This window comes from Falco naumanni, chromosome 10 (assembly GCF_017639655.2).
Source record: "Falco naumanni isolate bFalNau1 chromosome 10, bFalNau1.pat, whole genome shotgun sequence".
Taxonomy (NCBI): Eukaryota; Metazoa; Chordata; class Aves; order Falconiformes; family Falconidae; genus Falco; species Falco naumanni.
The window spans coordinates 16,181,639-16,209,139 of record NC_054063.1 but is presented as its reverse complement, the minus strand read 5'-3'; the positions used below and the strand labels follow the sequence as shown (position 1 = coordinate 16,209,139).

The window sequence follows — 27,501 nt, the reverse complement described above, 5'->3', positions numbered from 1 at the left end:
AACACAGAGCTTCAGTCATCTTGTGGGTGGAGGCCATGCCTCTTGCCCATCCCGAGCTGGTAACTCAATCAGTCCCTTCTACCTAGTTCTCTCCAGTCAGTGGCATTACAATTGAAAGAGAAACTTCTGTGGGTCAGAAGAGTTGCCCTTACTTTCAGAAAGGGCTGTGTGCCAGGTTGCTCTTGTTGGAAATGTTCTGCTCTACCTGCTCGTGCTTTGGATTGCGGGAAGATTGTGATTTTTGTAGGCAGCTCCTGGCAGAAATGCAGGCATTCCCATACTTCAGGGTTTCGCTGAGCATAATAAATCATTACTGAAGAAGGGAATAGCACAGCTAAAAAACATTTCTCTGTAGTACTCTTATTTGTAGTGCTTTGAAAGAGAGTCTTCAGGTAGATGGATAGGAAAGGTCAAGACTCACCAGTGTATTCCTCTAGATGGGAAACGATGAAACTGCCGCAATGATTTCTGCAATTCTGACACTATAATGTCATAGAGCCAATCTGCTTTTACTTCCTAAATTAGAATTTGGTTGTAGATTTTCTTTTAACTTGGTTATCTAATCTATGGGCTGGACTGCAAGATATTTCTCTTCATGAGAACTTCTTATTTTTCCCATAGCTGTGAAATAAAAAATGACAGCTTGTTCATTTTAAAATGAATAAAAATGCTGTTAAGTTCTTGACCCTCCTAAGGAGAAGTAACTGTGAGAACATCCTTTGTCTTTGTGTTGCCTTTCATGCTTATGGTGATTGGTTTTTGAAAGTTTTAAGTTATAGCAAATTGAAGTCCACTTGCTTAGAGTCAACATGACAAATGACAGTAAATTGCGTATATTTTCTCCTGACCTTATTATAGCATAAGCTCTCAAAGACTTCAGTAGAAGAATTAAATCATAAGTCTTGAGATTCTTTCTTTCTTTTTTTTTTTTTTTAATTTTTTTTCACAAATGGGTAGGTTTGCAGATGCAGTTTGGGCTTTGCAGGAGCAGCTGAAATCAGATTTGCCCATGCTACAGTGAGTATTGGCATTGGAACTAGACCACCAACATCTTTTTTAACAGGAACGCTAGGAACAAAATAGATTTCAGGCCAAGATTTGACTTTGAAAGGAGGAAAGCGATCATTATTTATTGTAGACTGTAGCTTGGGTTTGAAAACATTTCTTTTATAGTCAGTTTTAGTTAATGCAGTTTGCTGAAGAAAGAAAATATCTCCCTCACAAAGGAACACATGGGAAATAATAAGCTTATTAATCGAATGCATGAAACATGCTCTCCTTTTTCATGAAAAAAGGGCCTATGCTACGCTGAATAAAACTTTCCCCTTTGCATGCTGATGTGTTATGCACGTATTGATGTTACTGCTTCATTAGGAAACCTAGCATTTGAATCTGTATTCTGGCAGCAGAACCCCTTTCGTTTACCAGGACTGGTCTGAGGAGTAAAAGAGCCAGCAGACTTGTTTGTAAGAAAGAAATGGAGAATTTTAAAGACTGAAGTTTTCTTAAGCTGAGGCCTTTTTTTTTTTTGTGAGTGTGTTTTATGGTGGACCTTTTATTTCCTGCGTTAACTTTGCATGGTCCAATGTAACAAAAAGTTGAGGATTTAGAATTTCCAGTTTCACTGTATTTGATCCACATATGAATCAAGGTCTGCTGTACTGAGTAAGAAAAGATCTCCTTTCCCGAAGTGTCGCTGCTTAACATGTGTATTTAAGAGTTTGTAAATATTTTTCCTTAATTTCAGATGTGTAGCATCCAACACTCACAGAATTCACTTCCTGGAAAATGTTAGGTAGAGACTGAAAATCACATCAGTGTCCCAATATATTCATTTTTTACAATGTTACAGTCATAGTATTGTTGTCCTATTTCTGGTTTTTTCGATGTGTCTGTAAGTGAGAAGCAACTCTCTGAATGGAGTTAAATTGTACTCATCCTACGGCACTGGCAACATACGCACAACCAAGTTTCAAACAGGAGTGTGTATGCGGGGGAGTTGGAGTTGAAGCGAACGCTGTGTTTAAAAACAAAGTGTGAATTTGTTCAGTGGCCAAACAGAATTTTAAAAAGAAAATCAATAAAAATATTGTCAAAGCATTCAAAGAAAGGGGAAGAGGAAAAGTTCTGGATTTTGGGGGGGAGATATATTTTGAGCAATGCTTTTGTATATGGAAAACAAGGCATTTCACTTGATCCAAGCAAAACCTTTCCTGAAGAATATGTGGACTTGAAGCACTCACCTGGGCTATTAGGATGAAGTTGATGTCCCAAACAAACCAACACCTTCCATTCACTTCCAGGAAACCATTGCAGAGCTGGTAGGAGCACTGCTTTGCCGTAGGTTCCCTCTGGGTTCTGCTCCCATTGCTGACCTGCAGTGTGTCAACAGCTAGCTCAGCGTTGGAGGTGGAGTCGGACTTCACAGCTGGGTTATGGACCACAGCCTGCGGTACTGGGGTGGCCTTGTCTCAGGTGTGTGTGCCTCAGCCTGTGGGTCAGGGCTCACGCGATATCTCTGCATAGGCTCTGAGTTGTGGGGAATGCAGGATGGCTTTGTTTGTACCAATACACACACCTGTATTTTTTCAAACTGTTGTCAAGAACCTGTTTGAGAAGGACGCGGGTTTCTTTTCCAAGTCTGTCAAGTTGGCTGCGTGCTCAGACTGAATGGTGTTTCATCTCAAGCCGCGTTTGTGTTGCTGCATATGTTGTACTGAGCGTGCAACCAGCTCTTCTACTTTGTAGTTGCATCCCTTACCAGTTATTTTCAGTTTGTCACCCTGAGATTGTGCCAGTCCCGGTACTCCTTGCAGCTCTCTTCTGAGAAAGTAAAGGGTTCCCTGCCCATGTGGATTAGTACATTAGGTTCATCTCTGGACCTGGTTGTATATTCGTCCTCGGTGTGTTCATGAATCACAGGCAGCTCTGATGATTTATGGGCATGGGTACAGTCTCTGTTGAGATTTGTTCAGTATGATTAGGCCAGATGCGTTTGGATTAGGAACTTGATGCTGCAACTGCTGTGACTCTCTGGTTACCGTCAAAGTATCCCGATATTGAGATGGGCAATTATTAATTTTTTTAGAAGAAGCTATACAAATTATTTGCAAATGATGTACAATTGGGATTTTCATGAAGCTTTCATTGCAGTGCTGGACGTCTTCTGTGGAAGGCAGGCTGAGACAAAAGCTTGCTTGTCCTGAGTTTACAAAAGGAGCATGGTGCAGTGTTGCAATGGGAAGTAGGTTGTGATGAGTTGGAGGGCTTCAGGAAATAAAAATAACAACAAAGCGGCAGTGTACAGTAAGAGGCCTGAAGGAAAAGGCGATGGTGCACAGCCTTTGAAAGCAGAAGGAGTAACATTTGCAGCAGCTTCTGAAGTAGTTGTGACCTTCCTTCCTCTCCCTTGTCTGTGGGCGGGGTGCTAGGATGCTGGGTCGCTGCTTCCCCTTGCTCTGGGAGTCACTGTGACTCCTACGCTGTCACTTCTTCAGTCCTCCTTAACCCATCAGGTTGAGTTTAGCAGGCTTGAGCAGAGCAGCTGGAGGACCAGGTGGCATTGCCGTCTGGGACATGAGGTGGCTTGATTCTCCTGTGCTAAAGCGGGAGTAGTGCCCTGGAAGTCAGCAGACTGGCACTACTTTAAAAGAAGTACAATTCCTTTCTGTGTCTGTAATCCAGCTCTTGCTTCCTTCCAGCTCCATGTGGGTAGTTTGCCATAGGAAAAGGACTAGCACAACCAGCCAGTATAATAGTTATTGGTTAGTAACGGAGTCCTGGAAATCTTCTGACTTCAGTAATATTTTTTTAAAGTATCGTTAATTCCTGCTGTCCCACTTTATCCCTAACCACGTGAAATGACTGGGTTTATTATTAAGGAGTTTCTAAAACTCCTAGAAACCAGATTTTACGCTAGGTCAGGAAGATGTATGTGCTTTAAATCTTTAGTAGATCTGTTTTGGATCAGATGAAGAAGGTTAACAGAGCTGTATCTTCACTGAGCAGCTGAAAGTGAAGTAAAACAGTCCCTGTGTGGTTGCAGTGGCTCGTGATTTACAGGGCTGAATTCACAGGGCTGCTCCTGCTGCCGAAAACGCACGCTCTCAACCGCTGTTGATTTTTGAATTAAAATAATGCAGCTCTATACACAGTTTACTTTATTGCTAGAGGGCAGGGAAATATAGGTAAGAGCCGTTAATCCCCAGCAGGCTGCTGGGCAGGCGAACAGTCATAGATGACAAAAGTTAATTGGAAACATGAGCAGTTTAACAGAAAACATATTTGTGATAATTGAGAGAGTAACGTCTCCAGAAAGGAAACTCTGCAAAGAGAAACTTCAGAGGAGAAGTGGCCGCTGGTAGGTGAGTGTGATTTTTCAAGCTCTCTTTAAGCTCTGAACTGATTTCTTGACAAGAACAAGTAACATTAAAAGGAACTAAATAAATAAAATATTTGCTTTCTCTGAGTTGGGGGGTGGGGGAGGCTGTACAGCTCCTGCACTAGTTTCTCTTACAGCTGGACTAAGATACGTGGTAATACTTAATTTAGGTTCATCGCATAAGGACAGGGTTTTATTTTTGTACATGGAATTTTCTTCTACCTTTTGCATATGAAGATCTCATCCCCACACACACACACCAGTAACTGAAAGGACTTCAGTTTTAATTTTTTCCTTACTCCTGTATTTTTTATACGTTGGACATTTTTCTAAGAATTGAACTTGGACAGCAAGTATTTTGCCAAAAGCAGAGGGAATGCTTAGTTAGACAATAGTGCTGTGTTTTTGCTAATGAAATATTATGAACTTAATAAGGGAGAATACATTGCAAAACACGTTTTGGTTTGAATTGGAGGAGTTTCTTTCCCCTGGAAACAGCAAGTAAACGTAAATTACATAGTAGAAGCTCGTTGCTGTTCTGCTGGTAGGAAAAGAAAATTGGCTTTTATTTTCTTTAAGTGATACTGATGTTGAAAATACTACTATGTGTCTATCTTTTAAATGCTGTTAGTGTAAAGTTCCTTATGTTTCATTACAGAAAGAAGCCCAGACTAGCTACAATTATCAGGTACTACTGTTTTGGTTTTTGGGGTTGTTTTTGTTTTTTTTTTTCCAGAGCCTGCAGACAGTACAGCCTCCCAGCCCACAGGAATGAATGAAAATGTCTCATCCTCAGTTCAGAGCTGCAGCAGTACTGTTAGTTGCAATAACTCATCAGCCATCCCTCAGCCAAGCTCTGCTATTAAACCTTGGCGCAGCAAGTCCCTCAGTGCTAAGCACACAGCTACGTCTTCCATGTTATCTGTAAAGCAGCCTATATCGGAGCCTCCAAAGCCACCCTCGGAAATCGCCAAAACAACTCCCAACGGTCAAAAATCCATGCTTGAAAAATTAAAACTCTTCAATAGCAAAGGAGGCTCCAAAGCAGGAGGGACGACGCTCGAGTGTCCGGGGTCTCGGGACAACAGCTGTGAAAAGCTCGAGATGCTTCTCAGCTTTGAGGAAAGCGAAGAAACTGATGCCGCAAATCAGAATGTGAACAATCCAGGATCGATGTCCAGTAGTCCCAAAATTGCACTCAAGGGAATTGCACAGAGGACTTTTAGCCGGGCACTAACTAATAAGAAAAGTTCTCCAAAGGGTAATGAGAAGGACAAAGACAAACAGAAAGAGAAAGAAAAGGACAAGAGTAAAGACACTGCAAAGAGAACATCTATCACTGAAAAGCTGGACCTGAAAGAGGAACCAAAAGAAGACCAGACGGCACTAGCAACAACAGAGATGCCAAAAAAGTCCTCCAAGATCGCAAGCTTTATCCCTAAAGGAGGAAAACTGAATAGTGCCAAGAAGGAGGCCTCTGCCCCGTCGCACAGTGGCATACCAAAACCAGGAATGAAAAACACCACAGGGAAATCCTCAAGTGCCCCCGTTCCTGCAAAGGAAGGCGAGAGAAGCCGCAGCGGGAAAGCTGGCTCGGGGCTTTCTCATCAGAAGTCTCAGCTGGACAGCAGGCATTCCAGCTCCTCATCCAGCCTGGCTTCTTCAGAAGGAAAAGGCGTAGGAGGCCTCAACAGCAGCAGCAGCAGCCAAGCTGTCAACGGACCCACCGCCACGACACACACCACAGGGAGCAACACTGTGAGTGTTCAGCTACCTCATCCCCAGCAGCAATACAGCCACCCGAACACTGCCACGGTAGCTCCCTTCATGTACAGGTACGGTGACCTTCTCCGGCGGACTGCTTTGAACATGACGCTTAGATAGGGAGATTTGTTTTGGACACTCACTCTTTCAGGGGGCTGAGGCAGCAAGGTGAATGCCATGGCGTGTCAAAGCTTTGTGCTTTAAGAGAGTAGAGAATTTATACATTTACACAAATCTGTTGGTGAAGGCCATCGGACTAAGATGTATAAGGAGTTGTAATAGGTGGGAGGGTAAGTATTTGTTGTATCCGATCCTGCTAACAGTTAAGATGGGAATGCTAGCACCGTCTTGACCAGGTACTGCTCTTACCTGAGCTTTTACCCTATGGATTAGGTTTGGTTTGTGCATCATAGCTCTAAAAGTTGTAACAATGCCATTTTATGACATAGCTATGCTCGTTCTCTTCAGTGTGGCTAACAGTGGTGGAGCTGCCTTGCTATAAATAGTAATGGGGAATCTTGGAAAACAAAAATAAAAATTCCTTAGTACAGGTAAGGCACCAAGTCTGCTGTTCTGTGCATTAACCCTGAATGAGTTAAGCAAAAGAGCAGCCCTATGGGGTCACAATTAACCTCCATCTAGTCCAGCATCTTCTGTTGGGCAATGGCAGTAGAGGCTACATACAGAAGAGTAACAAGAGGGAAACTGACAGCAAAGCTTCCTAAGAACACGCTCCCCAGTCTGACCATGACACAAGAAATTCCTCAGTCACATGGTGGGATTTTTGATTTTGACAGCCATCTCCTAGTTTTCTTTTGACACCATTTAATTCTTTCAGAGGAAAAGAATGAAAGCAGTTATTCCATCTTCATGGTCTTCCTGCTGATGATGATTTGAGTGACCTCTGTCATATCCTTCCCTCCCTTAAGATGTGTCTTTTCTAGGCTAAGGTGTCCTAGCCTGTGTGGTTTTCACTTGTGGAGATGCTGTTCATAACCTTTGGTCATCTTTGTGGCCCTTTCCCCTCGTTTTTTTCAGTTCTACTATATTAATTTTTGCCTTTCATCTCTTGGCACATGTAGCATAAGAAATGGTTGGCCACATTTTTTAAATAAATGTGTATGTACATGCAATGAGCCTGAAGGAGGGCGACGCCAAAGGCCTGTGCAGGAATGCAAAACGGGAAGAGTCTTCTTTCTGTGTGTGTGTAGAATAAAATGCCAGGTGTCTTTTCTGGCATGAGGTCACATGAAAAGGAACCAGTTGGGAAAAATTCATTTGTCTCAAACTTGTATAAATAGTACATGTTCTTGATTTTTCTTGCTCTTGCATTCATCAGCACTACTTTGGCTGAAGGTGGGGTTTACTACTAGTGATTTTTAGGGATTTGGTTTGAGTTAAAAACTGCCAGTGCAGTTTGCACTGTTTTAGTCCGTAACTAAATATAAAATAGTGGTTGCAAACTGATTGTATTGGTGTTTATCCCTCATAACCTCCAAAAATGCATTTGTGATGCTTTGGATTGTTAAGTTTATCACTGCAGTGTCCTATCAAAAGATAAAGTGAAAAGTACTCTAGTTAGTGTTCATCTTCCTTTGAACTTAGGTATCAGCATCTAAAGTGTAAAAGCAGATGCAGTCCATATGTTTTCTGTAATCTAAACATACTGTTAAACCCTAGGCAGTATTTATTTAACTTTTTACAAAAAACAGTAATGAAACTACCTATTGGCAGCTGCAGAAAATGCTAAGAAATTGAAAAAATAACTCTTTTACAGCATTGGCGGAAAAAAGGGCCAAACTGTGTAATCTTGCCAGCTTTAAAAGGAAAGAGAAAAGTGAAATTTTATTGATTTGCAAGGCAAATGTATAGCATTATTACAGATTTAGTATCGAGACACTTTCCGAATCTACAAAATGCACTTGTTAATGCGTTGCAGTGGTAGTCTCAGTTTTTTTCTGCTATCAGTTGAGGTTACTTTAATCTAAACTTCTCAGCTGCCTGTAGACTTACTTTTTGTTTGTTTTTTTTAAATATTATTTTTTAAGTAAAAGACAGGAGAAATTGTTCTACATTTCATTTGGAGTTAACTGAAATTAAGAATATTGCAATAGTAATTCCTTGCTGTGTCTTCACTTACGTGCAGCACTTACTCTTTGGACAGGAGAACTTGCAGCCTTTTGTTGGTGTGGCTCTACAAGCAAAACACAGTGCAGCTAGTAAAATTAATTAAGTCAATACATTTTTCAAATCTGACAGTAGATTCTTACATCACCTTTAATTACCTGACAGCCACAATGTCATACAATAAATTGGAGTTTGAAGCTGGTTTTACCCAGTCAGTAATTTTAAAATACAAATGAGTGACATGGCTAGTTATTGAAGGGAAAGTAGCAGGAGTGTAACATGCCCTCATGCACTACCTGCTTTATATTAGTGCAATACAGACTTTATTAGAGAGGATCAGATTAGTCACAAAACCTGATGTTATTGATAATTACAGTTTAGCTGGAAATCCAAGTGTCTCAAGAGCCTGTCTGAAGAGCTATGAAGCCTATCTTTGACTATGAATTTTTTATTTTTTACAGCTGAGTGCTTGTTTCCATTTCTAGGACATAATTCAACATGGGACTAATGAATTATGTAAAATCAGTCTGCTGGTCTGTTCTGGAGAGAGGGACAGAGCAGCTGATGGCAGGTGCAATTGTCTCCTTGTTATACTTGAGCTACTTTGGATGGAGAGTGACTACGCATCTCTGTTGTGTGTTGCCTTCCAGATCACAGACGGACAATGAAGGGAACGTAACAGCTGAGGCCAGCACAGGAGGGGTCAGCATGGATTCTGCTCTTTATGTCAAAACTGGACAGCCTACTCTTGAAGACCTCTCAGGTATGTCTTGCAACCTACTGACTGCGGTCTGGTCAAATAAGAATAGGCTAAAGCAAGCCTGAAAACAGGAGCTCCCTCTTTAGGGGCACATTTAATTTGGTTTTATTCCTGTTGCTTTTGTTCTTACTAGTTACGGTATTTCTTTCAGCTCTTCAGCCGTGGACACTGGGTGTCAATAATCTGAATACTAGATGCTCAAGTTCTGCACAACGATGTGCCCCCCAAATTTCTTGAAAGCGTTAGGAATTCTGGGTGCTTAATCTCTTTTTAGGAGACGTCCAGCACCTTTTAGGATTAAGCTGTTATAAGGATCCTAAGTATTCTCAAGCATTTGATATTTATTTTTTACTGTTTAAAACTTTGCTTCAGAATTTACAGAAGAGATTAAATTAATTTCCTTGATGTTTTACTTTGTTTATAGGTTTTTTGGGTTCATATTTAAATTTGAGAGCCAGTTTAAAGTAAGAAACGCAGTGTCCAGCTGCATAAACCTTTTCAGTATTACCTCTTAAGCATCAATTTGCCTAGCCTAGATGTATTTCAGCCTGTCAACTGAGAAGTGTTTCTGAATCACAAAAGGTCTTTAGTTTTTTAATGACAGCTGTGATGTAAATGCAAACTGTTCTTCAGGTAGAATGTGTAAGTTTTGGGATCCAAGAATGGAGGACAGCTGACAACCTCGGAGATGGAGATGGAAAACCCAGCTGTGTGCCACCAGACCCCGCAGACAGCAGCAGTCCTTAAAGGGGTCTTAGGGGAAAAGGAGCAAAGAAAACAAAATGTTCCCTCAACCCAAATACATTAGAAGAAATAAGGGACAGATTTCTTCTCTCCCTACATAGCAGCTGTTGATGCTTTTAATTTAAAAGCACATATAAAACAAATGAGAGCATAGGTAGGGAAAACTGGAAGCTGAATAGTTTAATGACGCTGCCTGTTCATGAAGAGCTGATTTAATAATTAAGCTCTAGTAGCACTATCCAGTGTCTGCCTTTTAAGTGTACTTATATTTTAAGTAATTGAATGTCATTTAAGTAAAAAATCTGCTATCAGTTTAGGCATGAGAGTGATCTCAGAAGAAATTGGTTTAGCTTGTCTCATGTATGTTCTCTTAAGAAGTCAACTACTGTTTGCCTTCGTACCTATGAGAGAAATGATCTGTGAAAGAGCACTGTGACCTTTGTTAGGCTACAGACCTATAAATGTTTTATGTTCTTTGCTGCAAAAATTTGTAGATCCGTGAGTGTAGAAAATATTTTCTGTCCCAGAGACCCGTTGGCTAAAGGAATTGGTCTTGTTAGGGAGCTATATCCAGTCCAGCCAGATCATAATTGTTTGACCATTTGGCCTAAGTGAATTGTATCTCAGGGAGATTATTTCCCAGGGCATAGAGAGCCATTAAAAAAAAATTGCTAACATGGACACTACCTGAGCCATTGTTTTTTCTCAGAAAGGCTAACGATTGTATAAACATTAAAGTCTATCTTCCCCTCCCTAGAAGGTTCCCCATAGCTGGGGCTCCAGCGCTTCGGTGAGTAGTTGGGGCCGCTGCTGCTTTGCAGGCAAGAGTATGTGACTTGGGCTTTCTGTGCCACCAACCTGGCATCTTTCAGAAACATGAAGTTTAAATCCAATAATGTGGAAGGTTACAACAACAGCTTATTTATTTGGATCTTAACACTTCTGATTTGTGTAATAAGTAGATAGCCATTTAAACTAGCGATCATTGCAATGACCAGTATCCTGGCAGCTTAAGAATTAATCACTTGTACAAAGAAGGCGGATACAAAATTTGAAGTTTTAAATCTGCTGTAGTATTTTCTTTAGTCATGAGCTGTAGGCCCGTTAGAATGAAATCATTTCCTTCTGTGCCCAACAGAAGCTTTGTGATGGCTTTTTGGTGGTGTTCTGTTTCAGCATTCGGCTTATAAAAAGAATACATTGGCACTACTAGGAATTCACTTCTTCTCAACCTTTTAGAAAGTTCAACTATATTAAGCTCCACCAAGTTAGCAACCAAAGCATTTCTTAATTGACAGCTGAGAGCGAGTAAATAAATTATGCTGAGGCACTAATTAAATTATTAATTTTATAAAAATAAATTATGCTGACACACTGGGAGGACTTTTCTATTTATATAAACTCTACTTCTAGAGTTAAAGAACAGGACATAAGTGTGTTTTAGAAGAGAATATTTAAAGAACGGGATTTCTATATGCCAGGGAAACTGAAAGTCATCCCCCAGCTTTGTGTCATGTAGCACATTTAAGTAAAGATGTTGTGATGTTGACAAGCAAAAACTTTTGCTATTTTACCTAAAACATCACTTAGCATGGAGCACCCAGTCAACACACTTTAGTTTATTGACAAGCTGCTGTTGTAGAATGGGATCTATTTAAAATGGGGAAAAGAAGATCTAGAGAAAATATAGAATTAGAGAAACTGACTGTGTCAGATTGATGTTAATTGTGTCAATATATAAGATAGGAAGGGTGGTATTGATGGGTTATATTTTCTAATGAGATTGAAAGTTAACTGGAATTTAAATGGGGTCATATGGGGAAACGACAATACAGAAACATCTGGTGCAAAGGCAGACTGTGCAATGAAGTTAACAGTACAGAGCTCGTTCTTGGTCCAGCTGCGGCAATGGCAGGTGCCTGCTCTGGGGGAGTGGGATCTCCATCGTAGTCGGTTTAGAGTGTTAAATAACAGAAAGTCAGGGGAAAAAAGGGTGTTTGAGTCAAATTTGGAGTTAGATTCAGGCAGAAGTAACAGCTCAGTTCTGTGCTGTGTGCTGCCGTATCCTTTCTCATGGTTTATTTTCCCCGTAGGAGAGGATCCAGAAACTCGGCGGTTGCGAACTGTGAAAAACATTGCCGATCTTCGGCAGAACTTGGAGGAAACGATGTCCAGTCTACGGGGAACCCAGGTCACTCACAGGTAATGGCATGACTTAGCTTATAAGAAAATGGAAGTCATTGTGGTCTTACTTTTACATCTCTTGGATCTGGCTGGGTTGTATCGAGATTAACACTGGCAGTGAAAGATACTGATCTTGTGCTTCTTGTCTTTAAAGCACAGATTGTGAATCATGTTCATTGTTTATTGAGATATATGATGGGTAATTGATGGTGGTGGGTTGTGTATAGAATCAAAAGTGGAGAATGATTAGTGCTTGTTAAATGTGTTGGGTGATGTTTGAATATAGGTTACAGTTCAAAAAGTTTCTTCATCTTACTCTTGAACAACTTCAGTGCATGACACCACTCTCCCCCAATGTGTAATATTTTGTTTAAAAAAGCAGGTGAACTGTGCTTGACCCACGTTATCAAGTGCATAACTTGAATTCCTGGCCAATCTTTGGACAAACAAATTTTTCTAATATTCTTAGTCATCCATGTATATAACTGCTTTTTCTTTGTAAAGCAACGTTTGGAAATTTCAGCAATATTTAAGATATGCTCTAAATAAATAAAGACTTTTAAACATTCTGTGACTTGTATCTTCTCAATGTTGAACAGGAGGCCTGGGAGAATAAGCTGTTTGTCCCCTGCTGATGTCGGGGTCCTAGTTAGAGCTCAGTGCTTTATGGACTCCAGCCCTAAATGAGTTCATTGGGAGAACATTTTGTGTTTTGGCTTTGTATCTAAAACTGAGGCAGAGCTTGCAGAGATGAACTCCCCATGCTATTTTTCTTTTCAAATTTCAATTAATGTGACTGCTTGTTGTGATTTAATTACTATAACCGGAGGACACATAGGTTTTTGCAGCATCCATGTGACATTATATTGTGAATAGTACAATGCTGCTTATTTTAACAATTATCCACAATAATAAAAAAGAAGTAGCACTGTTGAGCAGGAAAGGAAAAGAGGAGTGCATGTGGGTAAGACAAGTTGCAGCTATGGATTAACTGCAAATAAATCAGCTGCCACTAAGCTGCGAGCGTTCATTGTGTAGCCTTGCAATCTATACCTGAAATCTCATGCTGTAGCAGTCCCATTTTTAAGGTTCCATATAGCAGTCTACATTTAGTCAAATGCACTTATTTTTTGAAGCACATTGGAAACTACTTTTGACACCAATGTCACTACTGAGATAAGTGGTCGCAGCATTCTCAGACTGTATGCAGGCCGTACTAGCAATACTGTTGGAAAGGATAAACATATTCACACACGTGAGATGTGGAAAATGAAAGATTTCATGTAGCTGACGCTTGTCAAAAACTGTATTTACAGGCTGTGACCTCAAATGCTTTGGTAACCAGAGCTCTGTATAAATATTAGCAATATTTTGAAAAATATATTCAAATCGTAAGTATATAAAATGCGTTTTGAAAAATAAAATTCGTTTTACCTTTTTATTATTTTTTTCATTTAATCCTTTCCACAGTGTAAAAATAGCTACCACCTTGGTGCTGAACACATCTCCAGAGTATTAGGGCTTTCATGAATGCAGGCAAAAAAAGAAAATATATCAGAAAAATAGTCCTTGAGTTGGTTTTCCCTTTAGTCAGCTTAATATCCTACTCCCTTGCTCAGAGTGGCAAAACGGTGGTATCACAGAGTTATAAATGATTTAACATGAAGAAGTTATGCTTTCATACTGTGGATAATCCATTAAAAAGTTCCTGCTTAAGTCTTCTAACATATATATTGAACACTTGGCAGCCTGGGTGCAAGACTATCATTATTTAAGAACAGTGTTGGAGGAATGGACCTAACTGTCTCCAGGCGTTGTAGCAGGTAAATTCTGTCCATGCTGTCGCTTAGGGTCTGTAACTTGCTGAGTGTTCAGGGTGTAGGGTCTTGCAATCACCTGAAATCCCACGGCACTCCATGTAGCTGGCTGCATTTAATCAAATGCATTTCTGTTTTTTAAGCACATTGGAAACTACATTTGACACCAATGTCACTACCGAGATAAGCGGCCGCAGCATCCTGAGCTTGACGGGACGACCGACCCCCTTATCGTGGAGACTGGGGCAGTCCAGCCCTCGCCTGCAGGCAGGCGACGCTCCGTCGATGGGAAACGGGTATCCTCCGCGAGGGAACGCCAGCCGCTTCATCAACACAGAGTCGGGACGTTACATGTATTCGGCACCTTTGCGGAGGCAACTGGCGTCTCGCGGCAGCAGCGTCTGCCACGTGGACATCTCGGACAAGGGAAGTGACGAAATGGATCTGGAAGGCATCACCATGGATGCCACCGGCTACATGAGCGATGGCGATGTGCTGGGCAAGAATATCAGAGCTGATGACATCACGAGTGGGTAAGTGCTTTTACTTCGCAAATACTGTACTTCGTGTGGCTCTTCAGTTGCATTTAATGATGCTGTATTCCTCTGATTATTTGGAGGAGGAAAAAAACCACACCAACAAACCCAAAGATATTCTGCTAGTTCTAATAAGTGTTTGGAGGGACAGCTCGTTATTATAGTTAATTTCTTCAGTGGGATTTAAGCACGTGCTGTAAGTTTTATGTGCATATGAAGAAAATATTCCTATATATGAACATACTCTAGCACATGATGAAATGTTTTCTCGCAGCAGGGTTCCTTGCGGGCGTCAGACACATGCTGCAATATGCATTTACGCCGCAAGATGGCGAGTGAGGCGTGTCCTGTACCTGGCTGAACCCTTTTCTGAACTTTTAGGGGACGGTTCACTGGAAGGAAATCAGTTCACATCTCTGTGTCGGGTAAAATAGTCGTACGCGCAAAATAAAGTCTAAAGAACACGTTAGTGTGCAGAAATGTGAACTGACAGACAGTTATCAACAAGGTATTACATCAACATTTTACTTCTGCCTTGACTGGAAAACAGCATTTGCTCTTTATTCCAGGATCAGCATTCCGTTCAATATGTCCATTTCCAATTCCTGCTAGAATGGTCATTTTTTTTCTTAGCTCGAGTATATCGGCATTAGATTGATGTCAGAACTGATCTTTGAGATGTAAACGGCATATTTATTTCTGCGGCAGCCTTTTCCCTGTCTGGCTATCTTACATCCTTTGCTTTTCTCTAGCTTCTTTATAAGTGACATTTCTTGTAGCATTGGCTTATTTGGAAGATTTAGGGCCTCTTACTGAAATAGAAAGCTGGAATCCAGCTGCTGCTTTGTTACTAACGTAACCAATCCAGTTATGCAATCTGGAAATCTGTGAATATTTGGGTGTTTTCACATTGTCCTTTTTGAAAAGTTGGACACTTTCTTTCTAATTCTTTGTTAGAGAAGCATATAATAAAGAAGCTGATGCAATACCCAGTATAAAATGCTATTTCAAATAAAGCACCAGTAGCTGCTGCTGCATTGATAATGCATTGTATCCTAAAGCACAAGTAGTGCCATGTTTTCTATAGAACACCAAGAAGTGTCCCTGACAGAACTGTGTCAGTTCAGGCTTCTGCTGCTCATAACCTAGGGGAGCCCCAGTCTTTGCAGATCTTTACTTTGGGTGTAAAGTTCAGAGTCCAGGTTGATGAAAAGGAATTAATAAGAAAGCCGTTGAGTTTATGAATGATGTTTCAGGGACATCCGTGCCTTCGTTCATCTGTGTATAGTTTCCTTTTCTGTGTCTTATCTGGTGATCCTGTAGGGTAAAAAATGGAAGTCTCCACAGTCTGAAAATACAAGAGTGCTCTTTAGATTCTGGGTCTAAGGAACTAACAATGTAATAAAATATTTTTGCCAGTTTGTGGAGCGTAATTGTGTGTAGAGATTCCCTGAGAAGGCTGTATTGCAGTATTGAATTGCAATAACGGCATTGGACATAATCCCAATATTAACTTTGGTGAATCTCCACTGACATCTAATAATGCTGGATTGCCATCCACAGTATTGATGAGATATTTGGTAGCCTGTTTTCTAAGTTATCTTCCCCAATGTCAATTTATTCCCAATAATAAGAGAACAGGATAGCATTGCATCTTTGTGGGAGAGGAATAATACATCACTTAGAAGTCTGGGAGGTTGCTTGTAAAGAAAGCATCCATGTGGCTTGCTGCAGCCCAGATCTCTGAGATCACTGTTAGGGCGAACAGGCCCGATACTTCCAGAAACTGAGTTACAGTATGTGGAAGGCAGCACAAGAGGGCATTTATAGCATGAATAGCTCTTTATTAGCTGGTATGTGTTTCACTTTGTCATTTTGCAGAATTGCTACAATCCTGCAGTCTGAAAACTTTGGATCTGTGTTTTCATTGGCAAACCGATAGGGAAGGAAGCCAAAATATTTGTTACAGCCAAAATAAATCCAATAGCCAAGATAAACTATTTTAGCCCTGTGATCCTGATGCTTTCTCTGAAATGTACTGGGTCATGGGAAGTTTCATTTGGCCTCCTTTAGCGAGGCTGCTCAAGCAGAGCTCTGGCAGACACTGGGATTACTTTCATAGGGTTAGAAAGAGTATCTTTTCCGAACGGGCAGAAGTTATCTCTCAAACTAAGAAAGTCTCCAGGGGGTGGATCAAAGGTAAGAATTTGTCTTATTGTGGGAGCTAAAACATCAACTGAAGGACAAAGCAACAGGTCTAGGGTATGTGTGAGGTGGGCAGGACACACCCCACGCACCTCCTGCTGTGGCTGGCGGAGCTCGAGGCGTCAGAAAGGGCACCCTGGAGCCCAGAACTGCCTCCCCTGTCCACCCTAAAGATTGTCCCAGCTGGGAACATGCTCTTGTGGCTTCTGGGGTATTTTTCAGAAGGTATGGTCCACTTCAGTCTCCCTCTGGCTACTAACACACACATTCCTACCTCTTTTTGGCCAGTTCCCCGCTGCCCACCTCCCCCTTTCCTCCATTCTCTCTAATGAGATGTAGAGCTGATTTCCTTTTTATCTGTCCTTGAAATGGACCAACAGAGCTGTTGATCAGAAAGGCCTTTTAAAATTCTTTTATCTTAATTTAATTAATCCTCTGCCCCTGTTTTCATTGCCCTAGTGTGCAGATTTCTATGCAGAATTAACAGTGTGGATATACCGATTGGTGCTGGTCACAAATTTTCTAAGGAAATAGCTCTGGGTCCGCAGACACAGCTTGTCAAAACACTCCTTTGCAGAAGCATGGCTGTTCCAGCTACCTTCTAACAAAATGTAGATTTGATGATTTGACAGCTCAGCCACCCCAGAGCCTGAACGTTGAGGCAGGGCAGATGTAAGTGGCCCCATGCGTGGACCATGGGTGTGCTGTGGGGCATGCCCAGCTCATTTTTTTGTGTGTATCTCATTAAGGAACGTTACCTAGTGACTCATACCTTGCCTAGCCCGCTGAGCAGTGAACTGCTCCCTCAGCTATTAGGTGAGGACAGCAGGGCTCAGCCTGCATGCAATGTTCAGGGGCCCTGGGCTAAGATTCTCCTTGCAGTAGCCTCCCACAGGCGCAGTGGCTGTTAGGGGCAGGGGTAGGACATTTAACCATTTTATTAACCTCTGCTTTTATTTGGTGCTTTGGGGTCAATACGTTCCCATTACAGATCTCTATTTTCCTCTTAATGTGTTTGTGTGCATGATGCTCATGGGATGATTCCTTCTTGTTTATTCAACCCTTTATGCTCCTTGGGGATCTTTCTACAAGCATTACAAGCAGGTGAATTTGTAATGTGGATGAAAGGATGCTAAAAGGGAGAGAGCAGGCCACTCTGGGCTGGGGAATCAGGTTTTACCCCCTGCTTCTGCTCAGGTCAGTCAAACCCACACAAAAGCTTTGTGCCCGAGGTAGAAACCATCTTTGTGGTGCAGAGGCCTGTCTACCTTTGAGTAACATCGACCAAAACGATCATTGAAGGAAGAGTTCTGTTGTCAGTTGAAATTTAGGAGTTATATCTTTCAGGAGGCAAAGAAGAGTTTGATATGAAGAACTGGAATTGAGCACCGATTTCATTTAACGTTGATGGGTAACTTTATTTGTAGGATTCTTGCGGCTCAGTTGCTTAATTTTCTTCTATGTGTCAGTCAGACAGACGGAGATCTTTTTCAGATGTCAGGCTCATGTGTGGCGTAACAGACCTTCACTTGGGCTAAGGTTTTAGAGAAAGGAAGGGAGGACTATGCAGCTTACCGCTAATGAGAATTTGTTCTTGCTAACAGTAGTTAAGAGGAGCCGTTTCTTTCTGAGGTGTCTGCAGCAGGAGTGGTTGCTGCTCCAGGTAACGCGTGGCTAGCTAGGAATCAAGAGCGGCTGAGCTAATCGTGGTCTGCATGAGAACCTGCTCACCCTGTACACTGAATCAATGCTAGCAGTAGTCTTTTCTGACCTATTTTTTGCCATGGAAAAAAAATACGTGGTTGTGGTAGTTCGGTTTTGGGGTTTTTGTACACTTTGAGTTAGTGGGTTAGACATTTTACTAGACACTGCTCTTTAAATGGTATGATGGTGTGGTAAGATTTCATCTAAATACAGTGAATGGGTAAAATTGCATTCCTTATACGGCTACAACACTTCAACATGACTAAGAATCATTAGGAGGTTTATTTTATTTTTCTTCTCTGTTTGGGCAGAGTGTTTATTTGAACTGCCTTCTGTCTTGCTAGGATTGGCTTAGATTTTGATCTTTTCAGCATTGCAGAAGAGCAGCTATATGTGGCAAACAGATAACTTGCACAAATAATGAAGAGGTCAGGCAAGCAAACGCAAAATTTTTACTTTTTATAAAAAGGTATTAGGAAACCTTGACTTCTGACTTCTTAGTGAATGCTGTTGAAGCTGGCGCAGAACTAGCTTCTGGATTTAAAGACAACTATGGTGCTGTGAGAGTCAAAAGAAAAAATTATGGCAATGTTTAAATCAAACTAATAGTCTTACTCTAAGAATCATACTTAAACATCTTTACAGGAGACATGTCTAGAGTATAACATTAGTATTGTCAATATTATTAATGTTCTATATTATTTAAATAGTATTAAATATGGCATTCAGTTCAGGAGTAGTTCTGGTGTCAGCTTCATCGATAAAAGAGTGTTTGATTATTTATTACAAATGATACCTCGAGTAACATGCTGTCATAGAACTTTTCTTGCAGTGTAGGCTTCGGCACAGGAAGACACCATAGGCCTGCAAGTCCGAACCTTAGAGATCAGCTGGAATTGAGCTTTTTGTTCGGTGTAAGTGAAAAGAGCCACTTTAGGTCATATGTACTGTTTGTCAGTAAAACGAACTCACAAGTTGTGGTGTGTTGTATTTTTTGCTTACTCGTACGTACTCTGCTATTGTCAGTGACTACCAAAATATCATTTAATGGCCATTTTCCCACTCTGGACTTTTCTGTAATAAACACCGCATTTAACTGCTGCTTCAGCACCAACAGGTTTTGTAACTTGAGCAAAAGACAGCTTCCAAAGGACAGAATAGGGTCCCACTCTGGGGCTAGCCAGCAGAGGGGGATGCAGTCATACACACTTTGTCGATATGGATCATCTGCAGGAAAGGAGTAGGCATGAGGGAGCTGAAACTTGCTGTGGAGTAACTCTTCCACCACTGCTGATCCTGCTGGGAAGCTGCTGGGAAGGCTGGTCACACACCGTTCCTCTCCATTCAGTTCATTCCTTTCATTCAGTAGTTTGTTAATTGCAGGTAGTTACTAATTGTTAGCAAAAGTCTATTGAATTATAAATTATAGACTGCCTTAAATATAAAATTAAATTTTAAATGCAATGAACAATAGGTTTGTAGTTTTATGAACCTGAAAGGTAATATTTGGCCTAATGTTAGGGATTTGGGCATTGTATTAGCAGTCCCAGCCTGAAAGTTCAGGACCTAATCTTGTTCCTCAATGCCTTTGTTGAAATTCACGTGGATCAAAGAATGAAATTTAAACCAGCCACGGGCTTGTAAACGGGGTAATTATTGAACCCTTTGGTCAGAGAGATCAAGTATTGTGCTGATGTGGTGGGCATTGTAACAGAGTGGGCAGGTGAGAATAACAGGTGGAAAGACTTTGGGGGGAAACACAGGGAAAGATCATATGGTCCAATTCCAGTATCATGATGGAAAATGCAGGCTAAATTCATATTAAACAAAGAATTTTGGCATTGCCATCATGCTGCCGTTAGGCTGGCATTTCTTTTTAAGTCAGATTTAGAATATATTCCTGGTTGAAATAACAGGATCATTTTGATCACATTTCTTGTATTTCAGAAAAAGCAGTGGAGAATGTTCTGCTGGTGGTGTTTAGTAACTGGCAAAGTTAGACTCCTTCTTTGATACTCAAAGTGTTAAGCCTCTTGATCTCATTTAACTGACTGTAATGATGAGGCAGATGAAGCCTAGCGAAAATAAATGTTTAAAGGAAAACATTAAGCATAACAGTGTTACTGCTGCAGCTAAAAGAGAACGCTTTTGTGTGTCTAAGTGGATGTTGATGCACAGAATAGTCCAAATGCTGTAATTCCTACAAGGTTTTTGTTTCTTTAAGTTTCAAGGGCTTGGTTGCTGGGCAAGTCTTCAGCCAGGAGGCACGTGGGCAGCTGTTTCCAAACCAACCTTGAATCCAAAGCACCAAGAGGAAGGCAGGAGCACCTGGGCTGCCAGAGTCAGCACCAGCTTTTGGGCACTGTCCTGCTTTTGCTGCTGTCCTGCTTGTGGGTTTGGGATTATGGAGCCGCGTGATGCTGAGCAGATCAGGGTAGGCTTGCCCCGTCTGTTGGGTGCTGCTGACTTACCTGCTGCTCCTTCTCTTCGTAGTGCTTCAGTAAAGACTGCCTGTCCCTTGGCTATCTATTTTCAAAATTGGAAAATTCACATTCATACGTTAAGTAGTGAAATGAATATATATGAAGTGGTAGAGTTGTCAGACCATAAAAGTAGGTGTGCTGTTGGCTGGCTGTGTACATGGCTAAGTAGGGAGTGCGGACAGAAGTCAAGTGACTCAGACCGCTGGATTTTACTGATCCCTGGCATAACCCGTTCCTGCTTCTTCAGCGTGCCTTGCAGGAAAGGGAAATAAATCACTTCAGCATCAGAAATACCCTAAAAATATTGCACTTGGAAGCACTTATTACAGCAGTCAAAATTTCAGAGGCACAGAAAGGGTGTATTTGGCTAAAGAAAAGAGAAGTTTAAAGGTCCAGGTTGTCCAGGGAACTCCAAAGCAAGTTACTTTATGCCTCTAATACAGGGCAGGGAGCCACCTTCTTACAGAAGAAAAGTGTCACCTAGAAAGTGGGCTGTAAGTTCCAGTTGTCTGTTAGAAGTGCATAATACTGCTCTTGTTTAACCTGAGCCTTTTCAAATTCAAAGAAAATTGGATAATTTTGTTTCCCTGCTGCTGAAGAGTGAAACTGTAGCGATGAGTATTAAGCATTAATTCCTGAAAAATATTAGAAACTTCTTTTTAACCAATGTCATCACTGTCTCGTCCATTCACTAAGTGTTTCTATATTCAGCTTCATTAAAGCAATCATTCCCCATGGGCTGTTGGTACCATTCCTAAAGCATCTGAGCTATTAATTTTTTTGAACAAGTAGAATTTGTGCATCTGTATAGAAGTCACAGAGTCTGGATACTACGCATTTTCCCAGATCATATATATAAACTTTCTTCTTTTGGGGCAGGTAGTACTTCAGATTACTTGTTTGTGCCCTGAATCTGCTTGCAGAATTATTATGATTCATGATTCTAGCAAGGCATCTAGTACAAGTTTGTCATGTTCTTTGATTAGAAAAGTCAAAGATACTGCACCTAATCGATAACCAGCCTAATCAAATTGTTTGGGCTGTGATGGGTCGTTGTAGAGGAGAGGCTTGTATACTGGCATTCCATATCATCTAGCTGTATGACAAGGCAATAAATTCTGGTAACGTTGAGTACTGTTAGAATTATACACGTGCAAGATATTTCCTGGGTTTATTCCTCCTAGAGTAAAACCTTGCAAGATTGTCTTTAGATAAATAGATCTTCATTGTAGTCTCCTTTCTTGTAAAGCAAAAATCTGCAGCAATAATAACACTGTATTCATAAAAGCAAGATGGTTTCTGAGAATTATTGCAGAGAATTATTTTTTTCATATATTTTCAAATGTATTTATTGCAAATGCTTTTTTCTTGACAGAATTTAGAAGCTAGTACCTTTCCTTCTTTCACCTCAGCGTTGCATGCAGGACTTCAGGCATCATTGGTTTTGGCATCTTTTTGGAATTAAACTTTCCTGGGTAGAGGACATTGTGTGTAATATTAATAGGATAAAGCTTTCAGTCTGTGATTACACAAATCTGTTTCGAAATACACAAATCTGTCTTGCGTTGTTCTGGCATGTGAGAAACTTGTCCTATTGGTATAGCAAGTACAAGTCATCATCTATGACTCTGCTTTTTTCCAGGGTCTTGCTTAGAAAAAACTCATGATCTACTTGTCAGCGATGGCAAAGGCATCCAGCTTCTGCTGACTTTATGTAAGATTTATGAGTGCTTAAAACCAATGAAAATCTGACTGTTAGTATTCAGTTTGATGCAATTGAAGAATTATTCTAATGTATCAGCTTGCTGAGCTTCTATGTAGAGGACGAGATCTGTTGATGCTAGTGAGAAGGCTTTCCATTGACTTCAGTGTGGCTAACTCTTATGAGTAATGTATTTCATTTCACATATTCCAAGTAATAAGTATGGAGAGCAATCTATTTCAGCTGTAGTTGATCTATTTCAATCAAAGAACTAGTCATATGCCAGAAATCTGACAGCAAAGGCAAAAGCTGCATTTTCCAGTATGTGTGCAAGGGAGACTCATACAGAAACATGTTCTGTGTGCAGACAAGTATCTGCAATAAACCAATTAGCATATGCACATTAGATGTTTTTGCAAAAAGCTGTTTGCATGTTTGTATAACGATATGGTCTTAAGCTCCACTTTCTTTTCCCTTGCTTTTATTTTAGTAGCTTAAGGAAAAAAATATTCTTCCACGATAAAGTATTTATAAACTGTGTCAAAGACAAGTTAGAACAGTAGACCTAAGGCAAATTCCACATGGTTACAGTGCAACTGCTCCTCTTGCTTCTTACAGTCTTTGTTTATGAGTTTGGAGAATTGTGTCCCCACAGGTTAGCTGAACGGAGAATACTCCTGTGTCTGACTCGTTGGGCTTAGCAACCTCTTTGTTAGACTCCCTGGAGAGACCCCATGGCTGTTCCTGGGAAGGCCCCATCAGATTTATATATACATCTAACTGAAATGCTAACCAGCAGATTGTGCAGGGCTTCTTGACTCTTACCAGTCCCATTTTTATAAATGTAGTCATCGAATTTGACTCAGGTAAAGTACATCTCTTGCAGTAGCATGTCGCCAGCAGAGGCATTGCTGGCTGCAGCTAGGACCATCTGTCCTTTCTTGCTGTGGGTGAGGGTGTCTTGCTGTTAGGGAACCAGCTCGGTGCCTTATTAAGCAAGAGGAAGGTATCGTATCCTGTGTGTCTGGAAACTGTCCTGCGGGCTGCTGGCGATTTGCTAAGAGTGGCTAAAGGATTAAGAGGATGCAATCCCATCAGCTCCTAACTCGGTGAGGTATGTTACGTGTCCAGCGGTATGCCTCAGACAGCAGCTGGGTTGCTCGAGCTGTTGAGTTATTTCAGTCTCAGGTGTGTGAAAATCTTTATGGCGTGTTTACACAGCTGTCAGTGCTGACGAACTGGTGGTGGTAGCACAGAGCTCACTCCATACCATTGGGAGGCAAATGGGACTTACCTTTCCAGTTTAAAACTAGCTCGCGTATACCTGTGGCCACAAGTGCTTTAAGAGATGAAGCTAAACAGAGAAAAATCCTCCTGTTTTATTTTGACACTTGGAACTTGTTGACCTACTACTGTCATGAAATGCATAAATGTCATAAAATATTTTAAAGCGCTATTGAGATATTGATGTAGGGCAGCTCATGGAGAAGCTGTTCAAGAATGAAATACTGAAATTAAGCTGTTACTTCAGTCTTCCTAAATATTTTATTCATAATCCAAAGTGCTGGGTAGTTGTACAGTTTTTAAAATTTGGTTTCCTTGGTTACCACCACATCCTGAAGTTGTATTAGATGATGTCTGTTGCTGTCTGCATCAGCACAGATGTCAGCAAAAATGCTGGATGACAGAACCTGCATTATCGTGAGGGATTGTTCCTGCTGATCGACAACATCTACCTATTCTTCTCCACCATGTGTCATCACTGTTCTATTCAAGATTCATTTTTTATTTGTCTGAACTACAAAGTAAGAAATGTGCTATCTTAGCAGTTTGTGAAGGATCATATATACACCTGGCACTTCTTACTATCCAAGAGTAGTAACACTTTTTAAATGCGGATGTCTCTAGGTCACAGTTGCAGACCAAGTACAATGTAGGAGCCAAAACATAATTGAAAAAAACTTTTCATTCGTGCTGCAGCTTTAGTTTCTCACAATAAATCTTGGGATGCTTATTGTTCATGGATCACTGACGAAATCTATGTGATTTTTGTAGTTAACTTGTAAAAGGGCTGAGATTTCCATTGTGTTGTTTTAGCCCACACAAAGTAGTTCAGAATGGTATCAACCATGCATTTTTTGGACAGGAAGGAGTCATTCATGATATCATCCACAAATATCAAATTACTTCCATCTAGGCATCCTTAATGAAAGTTAAGTATTCTTCCTTTGACACGGTTATATTGAAATTCAATTCTTATTGATGAGAGTGAGTGCAGGATGTAACAGAGAACGATGAGAGGCAAAAAATACCTCTATCTAATCAAGAATAAAGTTTTACTTGCTGCGTAGTTTGGGTAGTAGTTCTTAACTTAAAAGTAGGAAAATACCAATATACAGTTAAAAATGTGCAGAAGCTAGGAGCTCAAATAACACTTAAAACTTTTATCGTTTTACTAAACGTGACGTTTTGTTTTGCTGTTTTAAAGGTATATGACCGATGGTGGCCTGGGCCTCTATACACGAAGGCTAAACCGGCTGCCCGATGGCATGGCTGCAGTGCGGGAGACAATGCAGCGCAATACGTCACTGGGCCTCGGAGATGCTGACAGGTGAGGTCTCGTCCAGCAAATGCTTGCGTGTAACAGTGCGTTCGATTCACGCTGCGTCTAATACGGATTTGATCTCTAAGATGAAATAGCTTTAGGAATTCAGATTCTGAGTACATGGATATAAGCTTCTCCAGAGTATTTCAGATGTCAGGATAAATGCTGACTTGATGTCTTCGGATTGCTTTGCTGAAATCTTGTCTGGGTTTTTGTAGACAGGATGCAACACAAGAAAATGTAAAACTTCTATTTTTAATAGTGTTTGAGCTAAAAAAGACTTCGTTCTCTTCTCATTTCCACTGATTCTTCAAAGTCGGATGATTCTGTTTGAACGGTCAAGGCCAAAGATCAAGAATTAGGGGACTAAAAATCCATGATTTATGGGAATATGATAATAAGGGAAGATGGGAGATGGACAGTAATGAGACTGTATTCTGTTAGAGCTGAGGTAAATGGGTTAAATACTTTTGCTTTTAATGGCATCAGCCTATAGCTGCTTCTTTTCCTTCCAAACCCAAAGCGTGGTGAGTGTTACTGTTGATGTAGTAAGTGAACCGTATCCTTTCCCTTCCGTGAGGGGCCCCTAAGTATGTACAAACCATGGATTTTGAAGTACAGGTTTGAACCAATTTCTGAACTAGAAGGTTTGTGGGTTTTCTCTTTGTTTTGTTATCCATAGCTCTTTCCTGGGACATAACACAGCTGACTGAGTTTGATATGACTGATACTTTCTTAATAGTGATGCGTGGTTTACTAGGGAAATACAAGTGATGGAGAATCTAGCCTTGTTTTCAAAGCAAGCCGTACTAAATTTGCTTTGGTGTTCTCTTGGTATTAGTAAAGAGCAGGATAGTGAATCTAAACAAAAGAACTAAAACCTCTCTGAGAATCTCGGCTCAGTTTCAGTTACTAAGCCAACATATGTTCGCCAGTTATAAAATAAAAAGTGCTTGCTCCTGGTTGACTGGGTGAAGGCATTGCCACCTGGTGATGCAATGGAGGAGTAATCAAGTGTCATCCTCATCTGTTGCTGTGTCTTCTGAACATTGTCACATTAACAGAAGCTATCCGTTTACAATACTGAATTGGTTGAATATAGATTATATTATTGTTTAAGTAACAGCCAGCTTTCTGGAGAGCTAGTAATACATTCCTCATCGTTGAATCCTTCCCCTCTCTGAAATATCAGATTTTCTGTGAAATATCAGAAATTCTTTGCTTGCAACACTTTTTCTTGGCATGTAAATTATTCTCACATTTTATTTGGTAACCTCCTTCCCTGAAGACGCCACACATCAGGGTGAATTACGTACATTCAACAAGAAAGAGTATTTGTGTGTTTAAATATATTCCAATTAGAATAGGACTGTGACACACTGAAATGCAATCCCGAGTTTAAGTCAATTGTTTCAGCTTTGAAAATCGTCATTCTTTCAGTTCACATGGAGGGGATGGACTTTACACACAATAAAGACTCTGTGGCTGGCAATTTAGCTGCAACATGGGATCACAGAAAAATTACCCTTGATCCCACATTTGGTGACATTACATTATTATGTGATGTTTTGATTTAGTCTTGTCTGTTTAGAATATAAGCCTACTCACCTTACACAGGCAATCAGAATTTTCTGACAACAGGGCAGTGACTTAAAAATCGCTCCACTTGGGTTGCTGGGTGATCATGACGTGCAGTTTAAACGAAAACTTAATCTTGGTTTCAGCAGCAGTTTTCCAGGGTGCAAATTGGCGTAAGGAAAAGGAGTTAAATAAAACGGTGCAGTAATGAATTGCTTTCTTCATGCTGTGAATGGAGGCAACGAGCAGGATTGCTGAGTTTCTTTATTGGTACACCTAGAAAATTACATTTAACTTGTTCAAAGCAGATGTTAATTGAACGCATGGGAGAATGACTGTGAAAGGCTATGAACCTTGGAGTATAAAGTTAATCATTAAAAAGTTACCAGAGGAATTTTTGCAATATGCCTACTTGTTTAGTTTCTTGTGTTATTAATTGTAGAAGTTTAGTTGTGAAGCTTTTACTCGTTGGCTCTGCTAACATAAAGCACAGACCTTAGAAGGTCCATTTTCCCCTGCAGCAGGGAAATCCAAAGAAGGCAGTTTAATTTAATGCTTGATTGCAAGGTTAATGGAATCGTTGTACAACACAGCTGAGCTTATGTATTCACTTCAAGACAGTTTGTGTTTGCATAGAACAAAGATATTTTTAGTGAAAAAGGCATTAAAAATGCCCTTTTTAATTTTTTTTTTAAGTTTATGTTTTATTTAATTTTTTTAAGGTTGCAGTTAGCCACCTATGATTTTGTCTCTTCTGTATGTATGGACTTGGTGTGTACCATGTGGTTGTTTAAATTGATTTCACATTGTCAGGTGTGGCTGCTTGATCTGAGACTAAATTCTGCCCTTACTTCCATATATGTAACTTGCATTTATGAGTACCTATAGGTAAGAAGGAAGAAATTTGAAAC

The 27,501-nt window shown here is 40.5% G+C and overlaps 1 protein-coding gene across 8 annotated transcripts in view; it reads left to right on the top strand.

The window, feature by feature from the left end:
* Nucleotides 1-27,501, top strand: part of NAV2 (neuron navigator 2) — a 223,246-nt gene that overhangs the window by 108,894 nt on the left and 86,851 nt on the right. For all 8 annotated transcript variants that reach the window (XM_040608723.1, XM_040608724.1, XM_040608725.1 and 5 more), the window contains exons 7-11: nt 5,118-6,216; nt 8,923-9,035; nt 11,870-11,978; nt 13,921-14,310; nt 24,896-25,018. In XM_040608723.1, coding sequence (XP_040464657.1) covers nt 5,118-6,216; nt 8,923-9,035; nt 11,870-11,978; nt 13,921-14,310; nt 24,896-25,018 — 1,834 coding nt within the window. The remainder of the gene's footprint in view (nt 1-5,117; nt 6,217-8,922; nt 9,036-11,869; nt 11,979-13,920; nt 14,311-24,895; nt 25,019-27,501) is intronic.